At 50.0% G+C, this 19,109-nt stretch overlaps 2 protein-coding genes across 10 annotated transcripts in view; one reads left to right on the forward strand and one right to left on the reverse strand.

Annotated features, from left to right (window-relative positions):
• The window catches only part of Ppara (peroxisome proliferator activated receptor alpha), a 60,771-nt gene extending 52,104 nt beyond the window's left edge, over positions 1-8,667 (forward strand). For 7 of the 8 annotated variants that reach the window (XM_076855477.2, XM_076855479.2, XM_076855482.2 and 4 more), the window contains one exon: positions 1,479-8,667. In XM_076855477.2, coding sequence (XP_076711592.1) covers positions 1,479-1,726 — 248 coding nt within the window. In that variant the 3' untranslated portion in view covers positions 1,727-8,667. Of the gene's footprint in view, positions 1-1,473 lie in introns of all 8 variants that reach the window. The other variant, XM_076855484.2, reaches the window with a different exon arrangement.
• A 203-nt stretch (positions 8,668-8,870) lies between these two features.
• Positions 8,871-17,334, reverse strand: Cdpf1 (cysteine rich DPF motif domain containing 1). Of its 2 annotated transcripts, none has more exons than XM_076855486.2 (4): positions 17,197-17,334; positions 12,201-12,313; positions 11,198-11,294; positions 8,871-9,966 (listed from the first exon to the last, which is right to left on the reverse strand). In XM_076855486.2, the coding sequence occupies exons 2-4, from the start codon at positions 12,311-12,313 to the stop codon at positions 9,829-9,831; spliced, it is 348 nt and encodes a 115-aa protein (XP_076711601.2). In that variant the 5' UTR covers positions 17,197-17,334; the 3' UTR covers positions 8,871-9,828. The 2 variants fall into 2 exon arrangements, with proteins under 2 accessions (XP_076711601.2, XP_076711600.2); XM_076855485.2 differs by having other exon boundaries at positions 11,183-11,294.
• Positions 17,335-19,109: the final 1,775 nt, after the last annotated feature.

Below are 19,109 nucleotides of genomic sequence, written 5' to 3' on the forward strand. Positions count from 1 at the left end.
TTTAGTTTTCGGCGGACACAACATCTTTGTTTGTATGTGGTGCTGAGGATCGAACCCGGGCCACACGCACGCCAGGCGAGCGCGCTACCGCTTGAGTCACATCCCCAGCCCAGCATATCAGATTTCATTGGTACTATAGGATGGCATTCTATAGTACTAGTTAATATTCAACACAGCTGTTGTTGCTCTATCCATGCTATAGCTAATGTTCTATACAGTGCCATACAGATATTGGTATGACAGCTGTCACTCTTGGTAACACTTATGCTACTTCACAATGAAAAATACTGGTCGTTCGTGGGCAGCAATCCCGAGTGTTGCTCTGCCGGAGGAAACAGATCCCAGGCAGGGAAATCGGGCCTCTCTGTGGAGCTGCTCTGCAAAGCCAGATTTTTGGCTCAGTGTCATGTTTCTTTAAATAGCCATGTCTCAAGTCTAGGAAAGTCATCTACCTACTGTAAACTCAGCTGACCTTGCCCAGCCTTGGCAGAGACGGGGGGTGGGGGGGTGGGGGGCAGTCACCCACTGCCACAGCTGTGCTGTCCACCATGATCTCCTCACTCTACCTGCTGGCATCTGTCTGGGTACTGGTCAGATGGAAGGAGTCCTATGGCCCAGCAGCAATGATGCAAGGGCAGAGAGGCATGCACAATTGATAACGGTCCTTTGTTTGATCAAGACGTAGTAGAAAGGATGATACAGTACTGTACTAATCCTGTGCATCTAGCCATGTCCAGTGAGATAGGTAAAAACTATTAGGTGGGGTTAAAATCACAAGAGAGGTGGTCTGTCTTTTAAATGATCTCTCTGTTTAAAACTTATATTCACTTTACAAGTAAAAAAAATGAAGATGAAATTTCCTTTCACCATCCACGCTTGAAGAGCACAGTAATGAGTGGGCTCAACCCCCACCTGCTGGGTGTGAATGGGGCAGTGTTTTCTGGACCAAGATCAGGACTCAGGGGCTGAGACTGTCCAGGGAGCCCTCTACACTCCAGGTCTCCTCAGCATCCTGTCCACCCCAGCCTCATTCATCTCTTGCTCTCCTCTTTCACCTGAGTCATGTCAGAAGGTGCCTGTGACAGTGCTGTCCTTAACCCACCAGCCTAAGTCCCACACAGTCACTGCTTCATCTCTGGGGGAGCTTGAGGCTGGGAGAGAAGTACTGCATTCCCGGGGTACGAGAGTGGACGCCTGCCACTACAGTGTGCCACTGCTCCTGAGGCTTTTAGTTCTTTTCCCTGACAGGTGTTAGTCAGGCAGATCCAAAAGGGGGCCCCCCTGCAAGGGGGCCGTAAGGAGGGACTGTGTCCTGGTTGGGTGACTACTGAGGAATTACTCATTCCTGTCATCCTTATTGGGTCCTAGTCAGGCTGACATCTGAAGGCCGTGTGAGGTAGGAGTGTCTGGTCCCCAGGCTGATAAGCAGTTATGAGATGATTATTTACTTGAACATCTCTCTCTTCCTTCGAGAACAGACCGTCCTGGCCTTCTCAACATAGGACACATTGAGAAAATGCAGGAGGGCATTGTGCACGTGCTCAAACTCCACCTGCAGAGCAACCATCCGGACGACACCTTTCTCTTCCCAAAGCTCCTTCAAAAAATGGTGGACCTCCGGCAGCTGGTCACAGAACACGCACAGCTCGTGCAGACCATCAAAAAGACAGAGTCGGATGCAGCTCTGCACCCTTTGCTGCAGGAGATCTACAGGGACATGTACTGATCTCTTGAATACACAGCAACCACTTTTCAAGGAGAAATGGGAGCAGCATGGATTTGCACAGATTTCCAGCCTTTTAGTCTCAGACACTGGAAAGCCTGAGGGCTGGGTGGCGGTAATGCTCCTCTCCATGTCTTCCCCTTCTCCAGCAGTCCATCTAAGAGTGTGCCCAGTACTCAGGCGCTGGCGACAGGGTGAACAGTCCACACTTGGAGATTAAGGGGAGTGATGGTACAGGGTCTGATTTTCACCAGCCCAGTGTTAATCGGTGCACATATCTTTATATCACATTAGTAATTTGCCATTTGATTAATGAGTAACCTCAAAATACCTGGTCTGTTCCCTTCTTCCCACCCTTTTGACTGTTGTACTCCTTTATAATTTGGAAAACTAATCAGCACTTTTTAACATTTATAATCCTATAAATCTAGATATAGCCAAAGGTTAGATATTTAAAACACAGTGAAATATTTATTTGGAAGACTTCAGTTCCATTTCCTGAATTGGAAGAAAGACAGTGGGCTGGTTTTTAATCATAGGATTGAGAGTTTTCAAGAAGGATTTGATGAGCTATGGAGATCTAGCCATTGTGTCCTTTTGGCTCACCGTTTTCATGGTCACAAATCATATGTTGAAAAGCCCATTTCTGGGTGGGTGTGGATGATCCCAAGACCTCCCAAGACCCCAGGTGGGCTGAGGCTAGTGTCTGGTGAGCAGGAGGGGCCCTCGGGGAGTGTTCTCCCCCACCCCCCACTCCTGTCAACCTGCATTCAGTCAGGCTGTTTGTGGGTGTGAGATCAGTTTTAGGGACAAACTGACGACTGTTGTGTCCCTCTGGCCCATTCGGCAGTCCCTTTGTCATTTCTTGCATTGCCTTTTAAAATATGATGCTTAATTTTTTTTTTTTTTAATTGGAGAAGCTTGCTGGGGTGAAGATGAGGCAAATGTGCCTTTGTCACCTGGGCAGGGTGTTCCTGAAGAACAGGGCAAGGTGTGGTGTCCTGCATGGGACAGTCCTGCCTGCTCTCAGATTTCACCATGGTTGGGTTTTGTTTGGATTTACTAAAGACCTAGATAGGCAAGGCTTCTGTTCCTACTACCTATGAGAGGCAGTGTTCTCAATGTCTAAAACATTGGCTTTTGCCCGTTATTTGTCTAGAAACTACAGCCCTGGAGGCCCTTCCCTCTGTCTACCAGGCAGGTGATGCACATGGAGAACATCCGGCAGTTGCTCCAGCCAGAGCTGGGCTGAGCCTGCTGTGTCACTGCCTCCTCTCCTCGGGGTTGTGCACATCTAGGCCCTGGCTGGATCCTGTGTGCCACCCCCATCTTTAGGAAATTTGGTTTTTCTGAAGTTAGTAGTATTTGTTGCTCAAGAATGAGTAGGATTGGTCCTGATAAAGTTCCTGGGATCAGCACTGGGAAAAGGCACCAATAAAAAGGACTGGGGATTTCAGCTAGAAAACAGATGAAAATTTTGGTTCAAACATCTTTTTTAAAGATTACATTTATCCCTATCTTTTTTCTTTTTAAAAAAATATGATCCAGCTGGGGATGTGGCTCAGTGGTAGAGCACTGGCCTATCATGTGCGAGGCCCTGGGTTCAACTCCCAGTACAAAAATAAATAAATAAAATATGATCCAATGGATCTGTTGACCACCAGCAGTCTGCCCAAGTATCCTAGGAATCAGAAGTCCAGAGAAAAGTATTTCCATGTCTGGTCCGACTCAGGGGTTGGCCTCACTGGGAGGGAAGCCAGCCTTCAAGTTGCAGGGCACGACGCATCAGTGTTGCTGCCTACGCGGAGAATGCCCACTCTGAGATGCCAAGGCTGCAATTCATTTCCTTGGTTCTCTTAGGCCCAGCAAGGTGACCAGTGATATCCCCAGGAGAGCTGGAGACCACAGACCTCTGCCCAGAAGTCACTTGACATTGTTCACCTCTGCTAATAGGAAGGAAAATCACATGTCCCATCTCAGTATCAGTCCCTAATGGCCACGCAATGCTGAATGTCTTGGATCACTTTATCAAAGATTTCTCAGGGTATCAATAATCCAGTCTGGATGATCATGCACCAGATGACAGCACTTCAATAGGAGCAACCAAGAGTGCACTCACTATTTGCTAGGTGTCACTGGGCATCAGCAAAAAGTTCAGCAGAGACGTGTGACAGGTCAGGAACCTCAAGACCACATGGGTGGCACCCACTTCCTCAGGCAGCAAACATAGAAAATCTCCAACTTGCCCAGTTCTTCACTTTCTCGCCTTTAAACAGTAACAAGTGCCAGACTCCCAGAGACTGCACATGACCCTTGTGGCCCCAGATGCTGAGTAGAATAAGGCACAAGCAGAGGTGCAGCTGAGATTGTGGGGCTCACAGCCAGATGGGACCCTCTCTGCTCAGTGAGTCCCTGTTCTCCTGCCTCCTGGTGTTCCAGCAGAGTTCTGGCACACTGAATTTTGTACCTACCATCCTTGGGAAACCTGAGCGCCTGTGGGCACCAGGCCGATGGGGTGAGTGCAGATCATCTCAATTAGAGGCCTCCAGTTATGCCAGCAGGACTCACAGCAGTGCCGTCCTCAGAGCGCCAGCCAGCAAGCTAAGCTGGTCCTTTCTTCCCACCTTGCTGCCTGTTCCCCGTGACCTCCACACAGTTCACTGATAAGTTTAAAGCATCTTCCTAAAGAGTGTGTGCCCACACAAATGAAATTCAGTGTGAAGTGGGTGAGAAAGAAACTCAGCACACTCAAGAATGCCACCAGATCTGTCCCTGTTTTAAAGGGACTCTTTCTTCTCTTCTTAAGAGCTATGAAGGTACCTTTCTGCTGGTGCTGAGGCCCTTCTTAACACTGGGCCATTTAAGACCCTGAAGGAATGGATCACCTCTGGTATCATGTGGACAATGCAGCATCCCCAGAGAGGACTAGAACCCCAAGGCACCAGGAAAATGTTTGACAGAAGAGACAAGTGAACAACTCAGTTGGCAAGCGCCTCCTGTTCATGGAGCAGCTACCTCAATAGGCGTGCCCAGCCCCGCTGCTGGAGCTAAGGTGGGCAGAACCCTTGGCCTTTCCGGCATCTCTATACCAGTCGGTGCTGTCAGGGTTCCTTGATGGCTCACACACCTCTGACTGTCGCAAGGAGATGGCAGGCCATGTGACTTTCTAAAGGCAGTTTTGTTGTTTAACGAAAGTCTTAAAGAGGTCCATGTGCAACAGTTACTGCCCGCACCTAGAGAAGCTAAGACTGAGCAAGACTCGACAGCCCTGCTGCAGGAGCCCTCCCTCCTGCTGACCACACACAGGCCCTTCTGTAGGACAGACCCTGACAGACGCCTCCCTCTGCTGTCACTGCCTCTGCATTCCTCTGACTCCAAGCGGTTCCCATTGTAAGCCCCTTCTCAACCTACTGTGACACGGGGCATACTTGCTACTTAGCAGCTGATGCATAATGGAGGGGAATTTTTGTCCTGGCCCAGTGGCCACAGGTGTCTGTGTTGAATCTGGTTTAAAGATGGACCCATTGTTTCAACCGGAAAGTCTATGCTTCCAGCTGAGAGTGGCATCTTGTCAGAGGACCTCTGGCCCCTTTGAAGGACTTCTTCAACCCATGTCCTCTCAACATGCTCAGCACCGAGCCTGCAGGGCGGGCTCCCGTGGCCTCCTCCCTCTGCAGCCCCTGGAGGGGGCAGATGCAGAATCTGCTGCCTCCATTTTAAATGGAAACATCCAGACTGGGGAGGAAGGGTGTGGTGCCTGTCCACCTTCCCCGCCTCCTCCATCCTACCAAGGACAACAAGCTAGCTGGAGTCCCCTGAGTCTCCAGGACCTGGGAGGTCGCCCTTTGCTCAGCCCACGTTCTTGCGGCTAAAGCTGCCGACTGTGGTGGCCTGGGGACTTGAGGCAGTGCCCTGAGGAGTTACCTCATGAGTCTTCCTCTAAGTTAAGGATGTGGTGTAGACTCAAGATAGGCAAGGGCATCATACTTTCTAGAAGCTGCAAGTCAACTTGATGCCACTGAGCTGATTATGAAAGGGTGTCCCAGGACGCTTGTTTCAGTGTGATGCTGGCACTGCCATGTGGGGGGTTGTCTTTATGCTTGTCACTTCACAAGTAGCACTAGGATCTGGGCAACTGCACTGGCACACTTCTGACCAATGAGTCGTCATCACAGGGGACTTGCATACCTTCCCAGGGACAGGGACAGTGGGAACTGACAGCCTAGCCCATCTTCAGACATCACGTCCACAGATATTACAGAGAAAGCTCTAAGGCAGCTGGCTTTGAGCAGCCAACAAAGGGTGGTGACAGATAGGTCTCCATCTGCCTCTGCTGTGCTGGTGGTGACAGCTGGGGACCTCTTACCAAGGGATCTTCTACATCACTGACTCATCACCTGGCCTTCCTCTAAGTCATGTACTCCTCCAAGACCTTCTATCTAGAAATATCAAAGAGAGAGCTCAAAGGTTGGTGTCTAGGTTTTTTCTGGGACACACACACACACACACACCTGTGAGGCAGACTAGGGTAGGAATTAGAGCAATAGGTTTGGTCTGCCTATGAATGTAGGAGGCCATTTTATTTCTTTAAAGTCACACTGAAACGTGAAACTGGAAATTTTGTTTGAAAACAGATAAGGAGCCTTATGCATGCTCTGGCTTAATGACACACAGTGCTGTCCCTGGGGCACCTCAGTGGGCTGCAGCGAGTTCTCAGACTTTACTTCAGCAGAGCTGCAGGCTCATCAGAAAAGGTGGTGTGTGGCCCCTCCTGAGAGGGCAGGGAGAGGCTGCGTCCCCTTGGGGGTAGCCCCGGGACCCCTGAGGCCTCTCAGAGCTGGAGTCCCCTGTTAGCCGCCCACTTGCTTCTCAGAGTCTCAGTCTGAGACATGAGAAACCTAATGGGTTCCTTTCTCCCCAGAGAGCCCCTCCTGGGAGGGAAGCCGGGCTACCCCCCCACCCCCCACTCCCGTGGTCCCGCTGAGATACACGTTGCCAGATCCTCTCCAAGTTCTCAGCCAGCGAGAACGACCCAGTGGTGTCCTTCCACGTCGCAGTTTGATCAGGGCACCTGACCACGACCAGCACTTAATGGCCCTGCAGCTGTTGATGGCAAAGAGAAACAAGGAATGTCCATTTTTACTTCACAGACAGCGCAGTGAGACCTGTGACATTCTGTTTTGTCTTAAAGTTTGCCAGTCGGCTAAACAGTGAAAACCTCCAAGGTTTTTTCTTGAGAAGAGAGGCCAGCCTCCTGTTCTCAGTGTCTTCCCCGCCATCACAAGTCCCTGAATCTGATGAACTGATACGGCACCATGGACGCCAGGCACAAGCCAGCCCTGGCACCACCGCGGTGCTGCCTAGGACAAGCGGTGAGGCCAGCGGCAGGGGTGTGTGAGCTGCCGTGTCCCAAACTGCAAGGGACCCTCTCTCCACCTTCCCCGAACCCCTGGGGCCTTGCCTCTGCCTTTAGTCAGTGAGGATGGGCTCTGGTCCTGGAGATCGCCCAGTGGCTGGCCTTCTGGAGAGTCCATCACTTTTGGAAACTTCATTCTTTAAAGACACAGTCAGTTCCTTTTCCAGGCCTAAAATGAAATATACCTCACAATAAGTGAACACCACATAATGCCCTTCTTGGTGAGGTTACGGTATTACTCATGTTGAATGCCACTACCTTATCAACACTGTATGGTAAAAAGAATCGCATCAATAGCTGTATCTTAAATACTGTGACTTGAGTTTTCAAAAAAATCTCAATATAGCCAGTGTGATGGCACACGCCTATAATCCCAGAGGCTTGGGAGGCTGAGGCTGGAGGATCACAAGTTCAAAGCCAGCCTCCGCAACCCAAGCAACTCAGCGAGACCCTGTCTCCAAATAAAGTATAAAAAAAAAAAAAAAGGCTGGGGATGAGACTCAGTGGTTAAGCACCCCTGGGTTCAATTAACCAAAAAAAAAAATACAAACAGCTAACTTGCAATCATACATCTAACAGCAAACATTTGGTTTCTTAAATCAGCGTTTGTGATGTACATGCTTAAAAGGCTGACTCGTGAACCTAGTGAAAATGAAGCTGAGACAAAACAACCGAAATGCAATCACACACGTACACACACACACCAGTTTTTCTCTTCTGAGCCATGCAGGCTTTATCTCAGTGTGTAGACCCCCCTTCAGCATCCCCTACATGCAGAAGTGCAAGTCTGTCCTTATGCATTTCTACCAGCAAAGCCTTCGCAGACCCCAGGTTGCAGGTCATTTCTTACTGGTGTTCTGATTGGACCATTATGTATTCCTGCTTGGTAAACACCTTCTGCTCTTCAGGGCACCACCTATGGGTTACTACCAAAGAGTTGGAACACTCTGTTGTTTGCACCTGCAGGTTCTATGGTGGCCTTCGATGGCCCAACCAGAAGCACAGAGCCTAGGAGCCTCCCACATGTCAATTTCAGTTTCTTGGCCAAATTTCTTTGTGGGATCCACCGTGTTGTTATGCTAAAACCCCGGGGAGAGGGTCTGCCAGTCACAGTTACCGCTCCTATGTTCCTTCTCTCCCTCACAGTGCTCGGGCTCAGAGCCCTCTCCTCGCTCTAGTAAATGCAGCAGTTTCAAGTTGGAAGCGTCAAGCTGGCTCCAGGGTCCTCCCCAGGACCTCAGGAATCCAGGGTGTGCACAGGAAAGCAGGTGTAATTTTTCTAGTCATGGTAACTGATAGGTTCCAGGTGATTTGGAAATGGCTATAGCATGACCTTAATTTTTTTAGATCTTGAGTCTTCACTTTCCTCTTAGGAAAGTGAACTGACCACACTCGTTGATCTGTTTCCTGAATTCATGGGAACTTAGGTTTGGAATGTCCTACTGTAAGACTGGTGAATGTAAAAGGTTAATTTCAGGGCACAGTTTTGCCTTAATGGTTTTAAAAAATAAACTATTTTTTAAGATTATCTGGTGAGTCCTGAATGATGCTGTGAGAAGAGCTGCTCTGTACAGACCGAGCCCAGCTGGGTCTGCTCTGGGCCTGCACTTGCTGGAGCTCGCGTCACCACAGGGTCACCTTCTGCCCTGCAGGACAGAATGGATCTAGGACAATGTGGCCCCAGAACATGATATCCATGAATCTGAAGTACACAAAACAGGAAGCTTTTTTTAAAAAATATCTTTATTTTTATGTGGTGCCGAGGATCGAACCCAGTGCCTTACAAGTGCAAGGCGAGTGCTCTCACTCGAGCCACAATCCTGGCCCCTAGGAAGCTCTTAAATAAAATCCAGTGTACACATCAGTCAAAGATCTTTATATCTCACCCAACTTGATGGTCGGCCTTGCCGTGGTCACAGAGTAAGGCAGCAGTTCCTGCCTCTGAGACTCTAAGCAGACACGGGGACCTCTGGGAGGCTGTGGGACTAGAGGGCTGAGTGCAGGGTGGCGAGGGGTGGCGTAAGGGAAGGAAGCCAGTGTTCCTGACCTGAGAGTGCAGGGCAGAGCGTGCAGCGGGGCCCGGGCTGGAGCCAGCCTGAGAAGCTGGAGAGCCGACACTTGGCTTCCCAGCACCCCCTCCACTGCCTGTCCATGATGTCTTGCCCAAAGTGTCCACAAAAAACATCTTCACACTGCCATCCCAGAGTGACTGTGGGGACATCCAGTCTCCAAGTGTCTTGTGGAAGAATTTCTTTTCAAAGCATTGGTGGGCTCTTCAGGTTCTCAGTCATGTCGGTAATGGGCAGTGAGTGGTCAAGATGCAAGACATTTCCAAGCTTACATAAGGATGTAAAGAAAAAATCCTGTCCCCCAGACTTGCTGCTGTGCATGAAGGCAGCCTCGGAGTGACTTCCTTGTGCACAGATGGCAGCGTGGCCCTCCACCATGTTCCAGGCCTCATGTGTGCGCCTCCCGGGCTACCCGAGCTGCCCACTGAAGGGAGTCTCCCTCTCACTCGGAATCCTCGGCCCTGGGGGCAGCTCCGCAGCACCAGGCTGGACCCACAGGCTGTCTGTTCCACCTCCTGGCACGGCTCCTCCACTCCCTTGGGCTGCAGATGCTGCTCCCTGCCAGGCCAGGAGCTCTGCGCAGGAGGCTGCTGCCCACTTGGCACAGATTGCACTCACGTTCAAGGACAGGGCTGGCTGGAGGGCCGCTTAGGACCTTTCCTTTTCTCCACGTCTTGCTGGATTTCCTGAGGGAAGGCGCTGATGTTGTCCTGGACACAAGGGAGGCAGAACCTCCTGCTGTAGAACAAGCTGCACTCCTGGGGCAGGGGAGGGGGCAGTGAGCGGCCTGGACACTGCTGCTCCTCCAGAGCTGCCAGCGGCCCCCCACAGGCACAGGGAGGGCGGGGCCACAGCCAGAGCAGCAAGAGCTAAGGGTCTGGCAAGGCATCCAGGAGGCAGGGGGTACGGGGGACAGATGCTGGGCCTGCCCTGCTCCATCAGGAGTAAAGCCCACCCCGGGCTGGAGTCCTGAGTCCTCGCTTGGTTATCTCAGCAGGACAGGGCCTTGGCAAGTGCCTGTGCCAGGAGCAGCAGGGGATGAGAGGGATAGCCCCACAGACCTGAGAGGCCACCAATCAGTGACTGGTCTGGGCAGGAGACCAGACCTTCCCAGCCACGTCCACTCTCCTTCATGACCCTCAATACTAGAACTGCTGAGACTCCCCCTTGCACCCAGCTCAGGACACTTCCCAGCCCGCTTTGCAACCGGGTATGGCCATGTGGCGAGTATGGTCAGGGGTGTCATCATGAGTGTGCTACCTCCTGATCATGCCCTCCAAAGGAAGGGACATATGCTCCCTTGTCCATTCTTGCTAGCTGGGATATACATGTGATGGTAGAAGCTGCAAGAGCCATAGTGGACCCAAGTGGATGTTGTATGTTGATGATAGCAGCACAGTCCACCCAGCAAGGACTGCCTGTCATATAGACTCATATATAAGAAAATGAGTAAATAACTGTATCTCTTGTTTGGACCACCCTATTTTTGGGGTCTCTCTCCAGCCCCTTAGCACCATGGCATATGCCTTAACTACTAACCAAATTGCCTGAGTTCTTGGAAGCAGTCCTTTGCCATGGAGACACCCATGTGGGCCACCTCCCTTCTGCTCACCTGCTCTCCTGTGCCTCACCCTCCACCACCTCTCCTGACCCCTGCTTGTGCAAGGCTCGGCCATGCCCTCATTGGCCGACCTTGAGGAGTGGGCTGGTGCCGTCTGTGTCTGTTCCCTCGTGTGTGCTTTGCTCTGTGGAAGATGCTCATGGACTTCTCAGCCTCCAGGACTTCTCTGGTCACACTGGCCACATGCCAGTACCACAGTGGAAGGATCTAGTTCTACTCCTTGTCCAGCCCAAGACACTCCACCTGACCCTCACCTGCCCTCCGACAAAGGCTTCCCTGGCTCCACCTGTGCCGGGCGGGCCCCCAGATCCCCACAGTGAGGACAGGCAGTCCTGGCCCTGCGGCTTACCCACCGGACCCACACACACCAGCCTGCTGCACAAGCTGCACCGAGACCCAAGCACCAGGAATCTGTCTGCGCCCGAAGTGAAGGGGTCCTTCATGACGTAGCTCTCTTCCAGCAGGCTGCAGGAGACAAGCCCAACCTAAGCCAGTGGACACCTGGCTGCGAGCCATGGCACTGGCTGTGCAATAGGAGACCTGCTGGGGCCTGCACCCCTGCCTAGGCTCAGCAGAGGAGGGACTGTCCACCTCTGCCACAGGGTAGTGACAGAATGGTCAAGCCACTGCAGGCCAGGTGAGAACTGAGTCCTGAACCAGTCTTGGTCTACACCAGCCATCCGAGGTAGAGAGAAGTCCTTTTTAGTAACAAGAAGGGCTGTCCCAGGGTGCCCCAACCCCAGTCTCACCACTGGGTGTGGGCACAAGGCTCCCCCAAGCTGCCAGCTCTCACACCAGCAGGGTTACATGGTGACACAATTCCTGGTCAGCAGAAGAACCACAGCTAGAAGAAAGGAGCCTGGTGCCCCAGCCACTGGGCCATGGTCGGCTTTCCCCCATGTGGCCTCTGATTTGAGACATGGAAAGGTTAAGAAGCAAGTGCTAGACCAGGTCCACTCTTGGTTGCTGTGGGCAGACCCACAAGAGGTAGTCCTCAGCACTCACGTCTACCGGGACAGCAAGGAAGATGGTGTCCCTCCCAGGAAGTAGCACCAGACAACAGGGCATAGCCCCAAATGATGAGGCCACCATGGCTTCTGTTGCCCACTGCTGGGATGTTTCAGCGTGGCCACAGATTCTACCCCGTGGCTGGAACAGTCCTTGAACCCTGGGCTGTGCTAGGAGGAAAAGCCTGGGGGCTGGACATCCGAGAAGCCCTCAAGTCCTGCCTGGGCCCCTACCAGTCACACCTGAAACACCCAAAGCCTGGGCAGGAACAGGCCTGAGGCACAACACCCAAGCCAGGTGTCAGACTCAGGCCCAGCATCTGCCAAACCACCCCAGGCACTGGCTCCCCAAACATGTACTCACACAACAGCCTGGGTGTTGGGGGGCTTCTGCCCCACGTAGCTGTATGGAGCTGTCACAGAACAGAGCTGGCACTTGAACACACCCAGAGGACAGCACTCTGCCTCACATGCCATCTGCAAGATGAAAAGACAGGGCAAGTCACTTTCTATTATACTTGGATGTGTTTTCCCCCGAAAGCTCACGTGTGAGACAATGCAAGAAGGCTTGGAGGAGAAATGATTGGGGCATAGCCTTAACCCCATCAGTCAATTAATCCCTGATGGCATTAACTGAAGTGGTGGGTGTGGCTGGAGGAGTGGGAACTGGGGCGTGGCTTTGGGGTGAACATTTGTATTTGGTGAGTGGAGTCTGTCTCTCTGCTTCCCCATGATGTGACCTGCTTTCCTCTGCCACACTCTTCTGCCATGATGTTCAGTCTCATCTCGAGCCCCAAGACTAGAGCCTGCCTTCTATGGACTAAGACCTCTGAAACTGTGAGCCCTCAAATTAACCTTTTCTCCTCTACAATTGTGCTGGTTAGGTCCTTTAGTCACAGCAGCAAGAAAGCTGACTAACACACCTTCAGAACCACAAACCCCCATCTCAGATGGTCTGGTGCGTATTTTTTACCCACAAAATGCAAGCCTCCCTTACAGACAAGGAACCCCGAGCTCAGAGCAAGCCCAAGACCTGCCCACAATCACATGTGATGTTTGAGTGTGCTCGAGATGGACTGCTGGGCTGTGACACCAGCCTCAAGCTCTGAAAGATGAGAACTGTCACGTATGTACACCAACTATGAAACAACTACATTAGAAATCAATCACAGAAAGGTACCTGGAAATTCCCTAAATACTTAGAAATTCAGCAATATACTTCTTAAAAAGCCATAGTCCAAAGGAGAAATCACAAGAGAAATTAGAAAATATTTTTAACTATATGAAAACTAAAATACAACACACCAAAATGTGCAGAATGCAGCTTACATGGTTTTTAGGAAGGAATTTCATGACTTTGCATGTTTACACTAGAAAAGAATATTTAGACTCAATCCTATAGTGATGATTTCTTAAGAAGCTAGGAGGGGGAAGCAAATAACACCCAACACATGTAGAAAAGAAGAAAATAATAATAAAAAAAGAAACAGAAGTCAAAGAAATGGGGTAAAGGCCAACAGAAAAAGAGTCAATAAAGCCAAACTGCTTATTCCAAAAGTTAAATAAAATTGATAGCCTCTAATTAGATTGATCAAGAAAAGTCGAAGAAGACATAAATTATTACTCTCAGGAATGAAAGAGGCAGCATCATTAAGACTAGAAACACTTTACAGATAATAAAGGAACATCGTGTATTACTTTTAACCAAAAATTTTTACCATTTATCAGCCAATCATCAGCCAGTCACAGTGATACACATCTGTAATCCCTGTGACTCAGGAGGCTGAAGCAGGAGGATGCAAGTTCAAGGCCTGCGTGGATAATATAGTGAGATCCTGTTTCAAAAATAAAAAGGGCAGGGCTGGGGTTGTGGCTCAGTGGTAGAGCGCTTGCCTAGCACATGTGAGGCCCTGGGTTCAATCCTCAGCACCACATAAAATAAATAAATAAAATAAAGCTATTGTGTCCAACTACAACTAAAAAATAAATATTTAAAAATATTAAAAGGGAAAAATCCCTGGGTTCAATCTCCAGGACCAACATAAGTAAACTAAAAAATAAAACAGAAAACACATCAATTATCAAAAGTGACTCAGAAGATACTGGAAACCTATAAGCCCTATTTTTACTAAGAAAATGAAATTTATAATTAAAAATTTCTCCAAAAATGAAACAAACAAAAATACATTTTTCAAAATGTCACGCCTAGCTGGCTTTACTGTCTAATTCCGTCAAGCATGTGAAGAAGTAGCATTAATCCTAGGTGAACTCTTCTAGCATTGCAGGCAGAAGGAACACTTCCTGGGGTTTTGTGATACCAATAGTTTGTAGACACCAAACTGCCAGTGTTACCATGACACCGCAAACTAGACAAAGCTTTTATCACATAACTACAGACGGACATCCTCATGGACATCAACACAAGTAAACAAAATATTAGCAAGTTGAATTCAAAGGTCTAATGGATTGTGACAGCAGATTTGTCCCAGGAATGCAAGGTTGGTTTGACATTCAAAAACCAATGTGTACAATTCATGCCACTAACAGAGGGAAGAAAATCATATGGTCATATCAATAGATACAGGAAAATCATGATAAAATTCAAGAGGATTATTAAAAACCCAAAGCTACACATTGTGCTGGGAGAGGAAGCACTAAGTGGCTCCCAACTGGCTGGAGTGAGCTCCCTTCTTAGGCATATAAGTCTGTCTAGTTGGATATGACCTTTTTCCATAGGCAGCTAGTTCTAGGGGCTAATTACCTATCCTGCAAAATCTTACTTCCTCACCTTTACTCCTACTGTTCCTTCCACCTCCAAGACTTTCCCCTCATCTCTACAGAATTTCTTTCTGGCTACTCTGAAGATTTGATCTTTAGCTTTCAGCAATTTCCAGGATTGTTCTTTTGTTCCTGATGATGCTGCTGTAAGCAAATTCTTCAATCTGTGGTTGGTATCTTTCATTAGTTATGAAAAATACAAATATTTCTTCTGCTCCATTTCTCTTTTCTGCTGAAATTGCTACTGCAAATGTTAATGCCAGTTGATACTGGCCCATAGTTCTTGGATGCTCTACTTTGGGTTTTCCATTCTCTTCTCCTTGTATTTCAGTTTGGGCAATCTCTATTGACCTATCTTCAAGTTCATTGATTTTCCCCCCTTACCTATAGCAAGTCAACTGCTGTGCCCTTTGAAGGCATTCTGTGCCTCTGCTGTTTCTTGCTAGCATTTCCATCAACTCTTTCTGCTCCCTTCTCTGCTGAAACTCCCATCTGTATATGCATACTGTCTACCTTTTTCACTAAAGCTCTTAATATTTTAATCATGCTTAAACTCCATCTTGACAGTTCTAACATCTGAGCCATATCTGCTTCTGGTTCTATTGATTGTTTGATCCTTGGCAGTGGGGCCTTTTGTTTTGCTATTCTGGTTGAAAGCTTGACACTGTTTGGTAATGGAGGTAAGCAGTACTTACGCCTGAAAACAGGCCTGTTTCTGCTGGGCCTGTAGTACTGGGTATTGAATCATTCTAGTTAGCAGCTGACACGGGTCTGGGTTTTGTAGTTGCTATTGTTATCCTTAGAGTATGCCAGGCTTCATATTTCCCCAGCAATACCTTGCTCGGGTATGAGATTTATTTGTCCAGAATGTTCTCAACATCTGCTCCACCATCACTTGAGGCTGCAGGTACAACTGCATGCTACTCACTGTCATCTGCACAGTAGTAGTTCTATCTTTCCTTTACCGTCAGGCCTAGGCCTTGTGTCCCTGGATGTGTGGATGTGTCATGAATCCCGCCCCTTCCCCAAGTATATGAGACCTCAAATGATAGTCACAGGGTACAGCTGGAGAAGCAGCCACCTCTTCCTCCAAGCCTGCACCACCAAGAAAGCATTTTTGCCCCTGCCCTGGATCTTTTCCACAGCACAGTGCATGCTGGTGAAGAGCCCGGAGTGGCTGCAAACTCTCTTTGTTTCTGTGGCTCCCAGGGGCTCTATACACCAACCCTAGTCCACACTTGGTATAGCTGGTGTTATGGTTTGGATATGAGGTGTCTCTCAAAAGCGCATGCAAGAGAATTTAGCTGGTAGCAGTGGCACATGCCTGTAATCCCAGTGGCTTGGGAGGCTGAGACAGGAGAATTGAGAGTTCAAAGCCAGCATCAGCAAAATCAAGGTGCTAAGCAACTCAGTGAAACCCTGTCTGTAAATAAAAAATACAAAATAGGGTTGGGGATGTGGCTCAGTGGTTGAGTGCCCCTGAATTCAATCTCCAGAAGCTGCCCCCCCCCAAAAAAAGTTTAAAGGTGAAATGACTGATTAAGAGAGCATTAAAACTGATAAACTGGTTGGTAATGTAGATGGATGGGGTGTGGCTGGAGGAGGAGGGCATGTCTTTGGGGTATATATTTTGTCCCTGGTGAGGGGAGTCTGTTTCCTGATTGTCATGTCCTGATCCCCAGCCATAGCCTTCTGCCATGATGGATGGAGCTGGCTGTCTGTGGACAGAGAACTCTGATACTGTGAGCCCCAAGTAAACTTATCCTCCTCTAATTGTTCTTGTCACGTCTTTTGGTCAGAGCAGTGAAAGAGCTGACTAAAACAGCTGGTATTCAGCATTTCATTAAAACTTAGCTGAGGGCTGGGGATGTGGCTCAAGCGGTGGCCCGGGTTCAATCCTCAGCACCACATACAAACAAAGATGTTGTGTCCGCCGAAAACTAAAAATAAATAAATAAATATTAAAAAAAAAAAAAAAAAAAAAAACAACTTAGCTGACTACTTAGCAGCCTGGATGGCAAGCCCTTCCATGGTCTGTTGGGCCTAGGAAGCTCGGTCATTCAAGATAGAATAAGAGATCCCTCTGTGATGCCTGCTGTCTTATGACTGGTAGATCATTCAGCTTTGTCTGATCATTTTGCTTACAGAATTTCTATTTGTCTTTCAAAGTTCTTGCACAACCTTAGGAGTCAGCCCCTTGGCTCCCTGCTGTGACCCCCCCACCCCACCCCCGACTCTAGGGATGTGCAGTGCGCCCAGCAGTAGGAGCTTTGTTGTTGGCCAGCCCCGATGCAGACCTCGGGTGACTTTTGTGAAAATCCTGGATGCGAGCGAACCTAATTCCATTTTGCATCTTAATCCCCACCGAGGCTGCTGGGCGCGGTGCCCTTGTAGCAGGTAACCGGCAGGTAACAGTCCCGGGACGGCGTGGCCTCAGCCCAGTCACTCCGAGTCCGCACCGCCCGCTTCCCAGCCAGCTCTCGGGATCAGCAGGGCTCCGCACCGCCGGCCCCGCCATAGGCGCGCGCGGCCCTTCAGCGCCCCCCATCCCCGTCCCGGTGCCCGACGGCCGTGCCGCCCACCTCCGCTCACAGCCGGAAGACAGCCGGGACCGGCCAAGGCAGGAGCCCGCGAGCTGGAGGCACCCAGAGAGCGCCAGGCCGGCCACCGCGCGCTGGCCGCCGCACAGGCACTCACCGCTGCCCGCCGCCGCGACCCTGGCTCCACGGCGCCTGCGCGGCCCAGCTCCGCTTCCGCTTCCGTCGCGTCCTTCCGGTTCCGTGGTGGAACCTGTGACCCGGCTGCTCCCCGGCCGAACTCGCGGGCTCTGCCTGCGGTTCGCACATCCCCGAGGCGCCTGGCCCCCGGGGCTGTCGCAGGTCGGGGTCGCCGGACCTTGTTAGCTCGCTGCGTCCTGTCGCCCCGCACGCGGGAGGGGGCTGTGCCCACCCCCGGGCCGACGGGCTGGGTCAGCAGGAGCCCCGGCGTGTGTGGCCTCGGACCGGACGCTGCGCCTTCGAAGCCTCCCAGTGGCCGGCGACGCCCCTGGTGGTCTGCGCCTCGCGTCCTTTTCAGCCCGCTGTTATTTGGCCCTGAAATGCCCTCCCCACTCCTGGACCCCGTTAATGGGAAGCACCAGTCTGCGGAGTTACAAGGCGCGGATTCTGAAGCCAGCAGGCTGAACTTGGCTTGTGGACTCCACTCCTGGCCTCTCCCTAAACGCAGTGGGTCTTCACCTGAGCTTTGGGGGAGAACAGGATTCGCTACGCCTCTTCCCCGGTGGTTTGGGGTTTTGTTCTGTGGGAGAGATGACCTGCTGCAGCGGCAGGTCTCACTGTTCTGTTTCACCAGGCCACAGTCGTCTTCGACATCCTGCATAGTTAGTGGGGTCTCTGGACCAATTCCCCAGGCTCTGTGAGACATATTCACTCATTACCTATGGGGCTGCAACTGTATCTCGTAGACCAGAATTTACCCTACATTTGTCAATCCACATTTAAAGTTGCCAGTTAAATGGGACTGGTGTCTGGGACTCATTCCTTTGGGGAATTGAGAATTATAGTGAAGCCAGAATTAGACAGATAGGCAAGGGTCAAATCCAGAGAATGTAGGGATTGAAATGTTAATTCCTTCAGAGCCCTTCCTCCACCTTTATCAAGAACCTGCCCCTGCTCCCACCTGGTGCTAAGGTAAGCTGCCCCAGGAATTGTCCCTCCCTACAAGGAGTTGTAAAAGTTGTTGATTAATTCACCCTGGGCCCCCTTCCTGCCCAGAACACTCTTCCCTGGCCCCTCCAGCTGGCCTGTCTCCCACCTTTTGGCCAGTCCCAAGAGCATCTCCTGGACCTAGTCATGCACAAGAAAGGAGAGAGATATGGGGAAAGAGCAGGAGAACAAAAGAAGCCTAGGCTATACAAAAAGGCAGAACACCCTCACTTCTTGGGATACCAGGATACCAGCTCTGGCCCCCTTCTCCCTCTGGGGAGAAGTCTATGTTACCCCTTTTTAAACAAACCATGTTTTACATGCTTGCCACAGCGTGCTTCTCTAATATTATGCTTCAACACATGAAGAAGCAGGTAACTGGCAGTATCAATAGGAGGATTTTAGCAATAATACCTGGGACTAGAACCACTCGGACCTGGGCAAGAGTTAGCAAGCATTTTATTTCCTCACTAGTAGACATCAGCTATGCTTACAGCAGTGATATTCTTCCAATCCCTTTAAAGATAATATACTAGATTCATAGATTGTTTTTGTTTTCCAGATCTGCCCAATGAACTTGATGAAGCATGTCAGATTTAACCTATGAGGTACACTGTGGTAAACCCATGAATGCTACAGCAGACTTATTTTAAACAAGTTTGCATGCAGTGTAAGAGTTAAGTGAAATACTAAGAGCAAATTGTGGTCTTTAGCACAACCAAGAGTTAATTTTAAAAAGTTGTTCAGTTATTAGAAAAAGCTTACCAAAAATCCAAAATCATTGAAAATAT

The sequence above is a fragment of the Callospermophilus lateralis genome, chromosome 4 (assembly GCF_048772815.1).
Source record: "Callospermophilus lateralis isolate mCalLat2 chromosome 4, mCalLat2.hap1, whole genome shotgun sequence".
In the NCBI taxonomy this organism is placed as follows: domain Eukaryota; kingdom Metazoa; phylum Chordata; class Mammalia; order Rodentia; family Sciuridae; genus Callospermophilus; species Callospermophilus lateralis.

Coding starts and splice junctions, on each gene's coding strand:
- Cdpf1 (XM_076855485.2), bottom strand. CDS start 12,313: ATGGCATGTGAGGCAGAGTGCTGTCCTCTGGGTGTGTTCAAGTGCCAG. Junction 11,295..12,200: donor CCCAACACCCAGGCTGTTGT/GTGAGTACATGT, acceptor TGTCTCCTGCAG/CCTGCTGGAAGAGAGCTACG. Junction 9,967..11,182: donor GGCTGGTGTGTGTGGGTCCG/GTGGGTAAGCCG, acceptor CCCCTGCCCCAG/GAGTGCAGCTTGTTCTACAG.